The sequence below is a fragment of the Vulpes lagopus genome, chromosome 19 (assembly GCF_018345385.1).
Source record: "Vulpes lagopus strain Blue_001 chromosome 19, ASM1834538v1, whole genome shotgun sequence".
Classification (NCBI taxonomy): Eukaryota; Metazoa; Chordata; class Mammalia; order Carnivora; family Canidae; genus Vulpes; species Vulpes lagopus.
The window spans coordinates 11,243,621-11,254,360 of NC_054842.1; the positions used below are offsets into that span (position 1 = coordinate 11,243,621).

Sequence of the window (10,740 nt, forward strand, 5' to 3'; positions counted from 1 at the left end):
CCTATGAGAGTGTTTTCTATGGACTTATTTACCCTACTTGGGCAGTATCTGAACAAAATACATTATCAGGAGAGAATGTATTTTTTCTCCAAATGTCAAATTTTATTACAGTCAACAGATAAAAATATAAAAAGGTCACATCCCTAGAGACAAATAAATACCACAAGGATTTTAAAATTACTTCATTCTGACACCAAATTCCACAAACAGTAGAGACAGCCACATTTTTATTAAGAACGTGAAAAATTCAGTGTTACTCACAAGAAGAGTTCCATAACTGAAAAGGAATTCTTCTGTTACAACTTGAGGTCGAAATACCTGTGTGATGAGAGTTTCCATAGATTAAATCCTGAAAGCCAGGTATAAGAAAACAAAATGAAAATGTTTTATCTGAGTGGGATCCCTGGGTGGCTCAGCGGTTAATCCCTGCCTTCAGCCCAGGGCATGACCCTGGAGTCCTGGGATCAAGTCCCGCATCAGGCTCCCTACATGGAGCCTGCTTCTCCCTCTGCCTGTGTCTCTGCCTCTCTCTCTCTTTCTCTCTCTCTCTCATGAATAAATAAATAAATCTTTAAAAGAAAAAAAAAAAAAGAAAATGTTTTGTCTGAGTTGATGTCTCTGAGATTCAGTGTACCAAAAAGATAGTCACATTTATATGTTTTTCTTCCTAATAAGACAGTACCTGAGAAGTTACAAGATGAAGCACTATAGGCATCAGAGGTAGATACATCTTCAGCTGTTTTGCTTGGACCGTCGAAGGGTGTTTACGACCAGAAACATTGGCCAAGGCATTAAGAATGTCACCTGCAAAGCAGATCCCAGAGCACATGTGAAGATTACAGACCACAAATACTTAGGGACCACCCGTCACTGCCTGAACACTGATGGGATTGCTGTGGTAATTACTCTCCAAATGAAAGAAGTGGGCAGGGGCTGTGTTATTTTATTCACAGAAAGATTATAATAGAAAACTGTGGCCTCTGAGAACACAATGAATACAAGCTGGATCCTCCATCTAGCAATGGAGTATCTAGCAATTTTAAATCGATTTTACAGTAATGGTTTTAGATATGATTATTCTTCCTTTTCCTTTTTTGTCTTTTCCAAATTTTAACCACGAGCACTTCTCATTTCTATAAACAGAAAAAAGTTATTTAAAAAATTATAAGTGAGGGGTGTCTTGGTGGCTCAGTTGGTTAAGCATCCGACTCTGAAATCTCAGCACAGATCTTGATCACAGGATCATGAGTTTAAGCCCCACATTGGACTATAGGTCCAGTCTACTTAAAAAAAAAAATTATAAGTGAACAGATTACAGATTGCAATTTTTAATAATAGAATAGGATGATAGCAAAACAAAGATTAATTCCCAAAACTTCCCACTGGATGATAAGTCCAATCATAAATAAAACTTGTGATGTAGACATCTGAATCTTAGCATCACATCCTAAAACAGGATGAGTCTGGCACAAAGAAACTCAACTACCATTTGACCAGACTGTAGCCTTCAAGTCAAAGTTTTATAAAAAGGTTACAATTAAAAAAAAAAAAAAAAAAAAAAAAGCTCTATTTTCAATCATTAACATACACACACACACACACATCAATCATTAACACACACACACACAAAAACTCTCAAAACATTAGTAAGGAGGAAAAAGATACTGTCAATCAGCCATGCAGATATTTTAATTATCCAGATTTATACTCTAAATTTCTGAGCCTAAAGATATTTTACCACAAGAGCTTGGACCAAATTTAACATTTTTAACATTTCTGGTATATAGCTACATCTGCTGGAAAAGCATGGAATGGGATTTAAACAAAATGTATGCATTCCTTAGATTACTTTAATTTCTCCAAATAACAATGAAAACGAGAGATTATCTGGAATAAATGTCTTTTGCAAATCATTATTAGAAATTTTATTTAAATTTTTTCAAACCAAAGCAATGTGTAAACTTTGAATTGAATATAAAAATTCTTTAATATTTAAACTCTAATGCCTATGGCATTTTTAAACTCTTTTAAAGGTAAATAAGTGTGTGGCTGTAACCCGAAGGCAAAATTTTTTTCTTCAGAATAGGCAGAGAGAAATCTTGAGAAAAGTTACCCAAAATAAGAAGCATCAGTCCAATTCCAAGCTCTTAGAGTGCCTTCCTTGTGTTTATTTTCCAAAATTGCCAGTTCACCACAGATAACACCTCAGGGTAACCTTTAGCCTGCTTGTTGCCTGAGTCATGCCACCAATGCAAAATAATTGTAAAAACAGATAAAGCAAATCTTGATATCTTAAAACTACACAATCAAGGAAAGGTGTCACTATGCTCACCTGTGATAAGCAAGAAGCAAGAAAAAAAAAAGAGGCAAAACCTAAAAGCCCATGCACAGAAAGGCAAGCAGCAAGGGGCCTAAGGATGAGCCTCTGATTTACCCAGGATCCGTGGCAGTTCCTGCACGATGTGACGGATGAGAAGGTCCAGGCATCTGGACAGGTATTCATTGCTGCTTTGCTGCTCCTTGCCTGGAGTGGTCTTTCTGCTGTCTCTCTCGATGTACATCACCAGTCTACATATAGGAAAGTGCAAAAGATTACCTCTCATGATAAAACAGTTGATAGCATCTGTCTGAAAATGCCGCCAAGGCAAGTGTTTCCAGGGGGCACAGTCCCAATCATGCTGACATTTGGATTTGCTGCGATTTGTCAGGCACAATCTATTTCTGCCTTAGAAAAATCTAAACGTTTATGCAGTAAGAAAATAAGGCAACTTTGGATGTATCTGCCAGTGTATTACAAAATAATGCCCTGATTTCATTTAGCCTTGGCCCGTGAAAAGAAACCACATTCTTCAGATGACAGATGAAAGACAGAAAAAGGCATCTGGGCAGAAGAGTGCTCTTCAAGTTTCAAAGATTCAAAGTAGAACCACAAGTTGTCTGCACTTCTGTTGGTCATCAGTACTAAACTTCCTTGGAACCTCAGGCAAGTCACATGAATTCCAGTTCCTTCGGTAAATTGTATACGTAAATCCAAAGAAAAAGTTTCATTTCAACACTGAGCGATACAGAGAGCACACACTATATCGAAACATCTGGATTTCACATGTCCCTTTGTCTCCTAGTTTTATGATCTCTGACATTTAACAAACATGACTTCTTCAACCCACTGGCATTCAGTAAATCAATCTCTGACCAACTGTGCCTAGCCCACACCCTCGGAACATATTGGACCATCACCCTAGACACTGAGGGTGTACCCGAAAACTTTTAGGTTCACATTTCATCTGCTTTACTGGACCCACCAGGTACCTTCCCAAATGCCCACTCACTTCAATTCTCAAAAGGGCAGTGATTTCACTGATTTCATCACATAAAAGTCCCTTAATATCTCCCATGTCATCATCCTTCTTCCCATTCCCAGCTTCATTGGCCTCACTCATACCACACAACTTCTACTTCTCAGGATTTCCAACCAACTCCTACTCTCAACTGGAAAGAGGTGGTTTTGCACACAACACACACACACACACACACACACACACACACACATATTTATATAAAGAATACTGAAATCATAATGCTTAGCATTCATGTGGCTCTTCGTAGATCTGGTCATGCATTTTGCTATTTTTACTCACTATTACTTGGAGCTCTACTAGTGAACACACATGGCCAACACCAAATCAAGTTTATGTTTCCACCAGCCAGTTAATATCTTCTGTTCAAGTCCTTGATTTCCATCCTAGCCACACTTTAACAAATACAAGGCACTAATCAAAATGCAGGGAAAATACTCATGAATCAGCAGAAATGTATCAATGCTACTTAAAGAATTCACAGCACAAAACTTCTTGATGGTAAGTAAACTACAGAAATGAGACCCCGTGACTTCATGATAAGTAGAATCTAAGAGCTTCAGGAGATGTGCTACAATGCCTAGGAGCAGCCTGCTCAGCCAGTCAGCCTGGAGCTCCCAGGAACAGGCAACACACAATCACTGTGGCTGGGACCTTCCAAGACAAGAGTAGCAACTCCAAGAACTTCTTAATTACTTGGCACTGTTCCCTCAGCCCAATCCAAGGAATGAGACCTGAAAATACCAAGGATGGGGAAACTCATCTTCCTTTTCTGCCAGCAAGAGGGGTTGCCTGACATCTCCCTGCCCAGCCTTACCATCTTTCCAACAGCTTTTCCGAAGTGAAAGATTATAGCGTCTTCTCCAAGATGAGTATTTCAAACACACCCTCTAATCATAATCTCTCTTGATCCTACTTGCACATTCTTCCACTGTGACCATTCTTCAACTTCAGGGAAACTTCTCAATGAATCCATGACATTTTCTCCCAATCCATCAGCTTCCTCTTTTCTTCACTTACTTCCAACTTCGATTATATCCCATCTATCATTTCATTACTCTTTTGTCCTCTGTCTTTCCTTTGCAGCCATCTAGCCAAATGAACTCTGGATCAATCCAATGATCTGCTTTCTGGATGCCTGAGAGAAGGCTACTGAAGCTAAACTCTACGATAAATGTGTGGCACCACTAGTGAATGGCCCAGAGCAGTATCAGCAATCTGACTACATTTCATTGGTCAATATATTCTCAGTCTATTTTCAAATTTTTCTTTTCTTCAAATCCCCAAGTGTTCACTCTCTCATGAGACTCTAAGTGAGTGATTTTACCTCCTATTGTACAAAGAAAATAGAAAGCATCATGAAGGAACTCTCCTTCCTAATTCTCAATATGTGCGCGTACTGTGCATTCCATCATAACCGTCTTTCCTCCCATTCCCACAATGGCCCTATCTCTTCTTCCCCCTAGGCTTTAGATTTCATTCTCTCTCACCCTCTCAGAACCTTAAAACTGCCAATTACTCATTTTCCCTTTTATATATTTACTCTCTCTCATTTAACAAAATACTTTTCATGTTATTCTAGCAACTTCCTCATTGCCTCTCTAGACCCCTTCTTATCAAACCTCTAAAGAGAAATCTCTACCTAACACTTCCATAGATCCTTCTACTTATTATTCAACCCACCCAAGTCTGACTCAAAAGGGCACTACTCATCACTTGCTTAAAGGTCACTGACAACCTCCATGAGATCAAATCCAGGGAACACCTGTCAACAACATTCAACACTGTTGTCACTCCTCCTGTTCCTCCATATATCATGACACCATACTTTCCTAGTTTTCTTCTCTAACTTCTTTAGTTGGTCCTTCTCTATGTCTTTGGTTGACCCATGCTCCTAAATGCTCAAGTTTATCAAGACTCAGTTCTATGGGACCCTGGGTGGCTCAGCAGTCAAGCATCTGCCTTTGCCTCAGGTCATGATCCTGGGATCCTGGGGTCCTGGGATTGAGTCCCACATCAGGCTCCCCCATAGGGAGCCTGCTTCTCCCTCTGCCTATGTCTATGCCTCTCTCTCTCTCTCTCTCATGAATAAATAAAATATAAAAAACAAAACAAAACAAAAAGATTCAATTCTAGATCCACTGCTCTTTTCTTAGTACCATTTGACCCAGGTAATCTCATCCCCACCAATGATTTGATCTTCCAATTACATATCTGCAGCCTAAACCTGATCTCTAAGCTACAGACTTATATAGCCCACTGCTGATTTGACTTTTGCTTTTGTCTCAAAGGCATTTCAAAATCTACATATCCCAGATAAACATGATGATCATCCCAACAAACCTGGTTGTCTTTCAGAACATAATGTCCCATTATGTAAGGCATCACTCTCTACCTTATCAAACAAACCAGAAACCTAAGAGTCATCCTTATTACCTCCCTTCCTCTTACTTCCCACACCAAGTCAATCATTAAATGCTCCCTTACACTTTTCCACTCCCAGTCATGTGCAAGCTTCCATACTGCCTTCTCCTGGGCATCTATAGTAGCCTCTGAGCTACCATATATCCTTCTAACCCTTATACACCCTACATCTATGTGGATCTTGCCCATCAAGTTGCTCCTGCATATAAAGCCTTTCAATGGAATCCCACTGTCCTTAACACGGGTGTTCTTACAACTCTCTATCATGATCTTCAAGACCTGTAAGGTCTGGCCCCCGACTACATCTCCAGCTTTGGCTTACTTTCTTCCCCTCCAGTTACACTGGTCTTCTTCCAGCCCCTCTCCCCTTCCCCAGCAACAAGGTATTGCCTCTCTGCCTCCAGGGCCCTTCTATTCTCTCCTTGCCAGTGAACTCCTACACATACTTCATCATTCACTGCAATGATGTTTCCCTTAAATTAAATCTCTCAACAATACAGTCTCAGAGCACAGAATACATGAAGGCTCTTACCCAAGTACAATTTCATAATGTATTTTTGATTATCTGATAATGTTTGTCATCCCAGAAAATTCAAAAATACCTTAGGGCAAGAACTATATCTGATTTTGCTCACCACATCTTTCTACTTCTAAGCACAGTTCCTGATATGAAATCAGTGCCCCATAAGTATTAAGCTGACTAGACACATATTGCTGTTGAAAGTACTCTAAGACTTTACCTAGTTCTCTGAAGCAATTCTTTGGTCTTTACTTTTCTCAAGATCTTTTTCTTAATTCTACTGTTTGATGTGTTTGACATTTATATTGCTGGCTTACATAAGAAGTAGAAAATGAATATTTTTAAGAAGAGCTTTTTCTCAGGAAGAGATACCATAAGTAAAATCAAAAGACAAAGGAGGGAAAAATATTCTCCCATTTGATTCATCAAAGGATGAATGGATAAAGAAGATGTGGTATACAAATACAATAGAACATTATGCAGCATAAGAAGGAAATCCTGACATCTGAGACAACATGGATGGATTTTGAGGGTACTGTGCTAAGTGAAATAAGCCAGAGAAAGAAAATACTGCATGGTAGCACTTTTATGTGGAATCTAAAAAAACAAAACAAAACAAAACAAAAGTCACACTCATAGAAACTGAGAGTAAAAATGTAGTTGCCAGATGCTGGAGGTAGGGGGAAATAAGGAGAGGTAGGTAAGAGGGTACCAACTTTCCTCTATGAGAGCAATAAGGTCAGGGGATCTAATGTAAAACACGGTGACTATAGTTGAGAACACTATCTTGTATAACTGAAATTTACTAAGAGAGTAGAACTTAAATGCTCTCAAAAAAAAAAAAGGTAAATCTGTGAGGTGGTGAATGTCTTAATTAGCTAGATGAGGGAGTCCTTTCACAATGTATCAAATCACCACAATCTATACTTTAAATATCATATAATTTTATATGTCATTTATACCTCAATAAAGCTGAATTTCTTTTAAAAAGATAAATTAGGGGAAAATATTTCTAATTCATATCACAAAAGGCTATTTTACACATACATACACACACAGATATGTATATATCTATATACAGATATATATCTATATATCTATATCCCTGTATGTATGTATGTATGTATGTATGTGTGTGTGTGTGTGTGTGTGTGTGTGTGTGTATGCCTCCCAGGTATCAATTAGAATAAAACTAAGAAGCCAAGAGAAAAAAAAATGAAGGATAGGAAAAGGTAGTACACAGAGAAAATAATATAAATATCCCAAGCAAGGAGATGTTACACTTTGCCTATAATAAGAGAAATGTACAGTTGGCCCTTGAACAAGGTAGGGGTGCCCCTGGCATAGTTGAAAATCCACATAAAATTTTTGATCCCCTCACCTGAAAAAACTAAATTACTAATATTGGAACCACAATAAATCACTCTTTACTGTGATATGCAATTTACCTCAGAGATGAACTGCTGCTCAAACATGGAAGACTAGTGTCACATGACATTAAGCAGATACTCTCAACACCTGAACTCACTGCAACTGCAAAAGGAAGTGGCTACAAAATTCTTACAGTAATACAGTACGTGCTACAGTTAATTTTATGTCACTATGATTTAATACTGCATCATTACATTTGTTTCTCTCAACTACAACTACCCTGTGTAATCTGTATACTAAGTTTTGATAAATTTTAATATTTAAAAATAGTTATCTACTTATTTTAGAGAGAGAGCAAGCGTACACATGAGTGGGAGGAAGGGCAGAGGGCAGGAGAAAAGGGGAAGCAGACTCCCAGCTGAGCACACAGCTCTAAGAGGAGCTCAATCCTAGGACCAAGATCACAACTTGAACCAAAACCTGGAGTTGGATACTTAACCAACGAAGCCACCAAGTGCCCCAAATTTTTCTACTTTTTATGATAGATTTATATGTATTTTATGGCAGTAAATAATAAAACAGACTAGTATCTACATATATTTTATACATTCATGACATACTCAATTTTTTTCAATATTCCTGTGCTATGTGCTTCATCTGTTTTTTCAAGTTGTTACAAATCTCCAAAAAATTTTCCAGTCTTATTGAAAAAATCTGCATGTAAGTGGACTCATACAGTTCAAACTCATGTTGGTCAAGGGTCAGCTGTATATTAAAATAACTCTTTTTTTGCCCTCAAATGGCCAAATGCAGAAAGTTTGATAGCAAAGACTACCATCAAGACTTGAGGACACCAACACCCTAGTACTACTACTGGTGGAAGTATAACGACACAAATCCCATAGAGAGCAGGTTGGTAGTACCTTCAAAATTAAAAATCTAGCAAATCTACCTCTAGGAAGAAATTATTACATATATACTTGTATACATGTGACACACTTATATTTTCCTGCCATTAACAGGAAGATACTGAGGAGGAAGATGCCAAACAAAAGAGGGCTGATTGAATAAAATATGGTCCATCATTTTACTGTAACTATCAAAAAAGCCAAGGAAGTTCTCTATATACTACAGGGAAAGAACTACATATAAGATACATTCATTGTTGAGCAAAACAAGCTAAGTTCAAAACAGTGTTTTTTTGTGTGTAAAAAGAGACAAGATCTATCATCACATTTGCTTGGATAGAAACTACTCTGGAAGGAAACATAAGCCATAAGCAACTAATAATAATGCTTAATTTTGCATGATGGTGCTCTGGGGCTATGGAACATGAGGTGGAATGTATCTCTCACTTTTGATTTTTTTTTTTTTTTTTTTTTGGTTTTTGAACCATGGACACATGTTATCTACTCAAACATGAAGTAATATCATTATCCTAGAGAGTCCATTTTTTTAAGTCACAGGAATAAAAAGCACAGCATAGGGAACATAGCCACTGATGCCATAAAAGTGTTGTATGGCAACGGATGGGAGCTACACTTGTGATGAGCACAGGATAATGTACAGAGCTACTGAATCACTATGTCGTTTACCTGAAACTAATGTAACATTGTTTACCAACTATACTCAGAAAAAAAAAAAAGAAAGAAAGAAAGACAGAAAAGTTGTTTAGGTAATGTAATTCTCAATAACACAAGATACTCTACCAAATGATAAATAATGCTAAGTACAGGCAAAGAGACTACTCCTCTTGGTAAGATCTATAGAGATATGCTTTCTCATAGTGCCAAGTATCAAGATGACTTTTAAAAAAGTAGTAGACCAACAATAGTACCACAGCAGTACCCCAAAAGTTTATTATAGTCCCTGGCCCATTATGATTTCTAGATTTTTTTTTCTCCTTTCCTTCACGAGGGTTATTTCATCTAACAATATTAAGATGGAGGTATCACCCAAACCTCCAAACCTGTATATAATTCCCTGCAGCACTATCTAAAACTGTGATCCTCAACAAATTTATTAAACTCTTAAAAGCTTCAGTTCTTTAATTATAAATAAGATAATACTGCCTGTGTTGTAAGAGACTGCTGTGAGGATTCAATGAGCTAGTAGCCTGGAGTAGGACACACAGTCAATTCTCAAGAAATGGTAGCCAGTACTACTAATTATTATTACTAATATTAATAATTATTACTACCCCTACCACCAAACTCAAGAGACTGCTCTCTTGAGTGCATGGGTCTTAAGAGAAGGATCCCAGAGGGCAAATTACTACTCATCCTACTCCCTTACTCACAAATCATCATGTTAGAAAATCTTGCCTCTAGCTTCCTCTGCATCTGGAACCCTGCCTCAAGTGATTACAATAAGAGAGAGTGTGCTGTCTTTCTGTAGAAGATGTGGAAATACAGGTCATTAAAACTTTACTACTCCTTTTGATCTAAGAAAATATGTAAACATTTCCCGTAAGGAATAAAATAGCTATCAGGTCCATTTTGTTTTAAATGAACATGCAGAACGTACTGCTATTTATTTACCCACTCTTCTACTAAAAGACATTATGGCTGCTGTCAGCTTTTTTTCTTACAGACCATTCTGCTGTGAACACTGCTGCATCTATCTCCTGGAGCACAGGGGCAAGAGTAGCTGAGGTATGTATATTGGAACAGAAGCATGAAAGTTCCACATCACTGCACTGCCCTACTGCCTCCCAAAGTGGCTGTCCCAATGTACTCCCAACAGCCAGGTAGGAGTTGCCTCTGAGTTACAAGCTCATCGATATCTACTGGTGTCAGATTTCACCTTTACCGATCTATATCTTGTGGTTTTCATTTGAATTTTCATCCTAATTAGCACAGTAAGCATATTTTTGTATTTCTTTGTTCATATTTCCTCTTTTGTGAAATATCTGTTCAGGTGTTTTGCTCATTTCCCCACTGAGTTTTCAATCTTTTGTTACTGACTTAGAGGCATTATTTATACGGTTTAGATTTACCCTCTTCCTCTTGTTTTTTCTTCTTTTTCTTTCTTCTCCTTCTTTTGGTCTTTCCCACTGGAGTCTTCAAT

The 10,740-nt window shown here is 37.8% G+C and overlaps 1 protein-coding gene across 1 annotated transcript in view; it reads right to left on the reverse strand.

Annotated features, from left to right (window-relative positions):
• Nucleotides 1–10,740, reverse strand: part of ULK4 (unc-51 like kinase 4) — a 595,478-nt gene that overhangs the window by 378,298 nt on the left and 206,440 nt on the right. The window contains exons 23-25 of the mRNA XM_041734654.1: nucleotides 2,435–2,568; nucleotides 683–804; nucleotides 262–318 (exon numbers count right to left, since the gene is read on the reverse strand). Coding sequence (XP_041590588.1) covers nucleotides 262–318; nucleotides 683–804; nucleotides 2,435–2,568 — 313 coding nt within the window. The remainder of the gene's footprint in view (nucleotides 1–261; nucleotides 319–682; nucleotides 805–2,434; nucleotides 2,569–10,740) is intronic.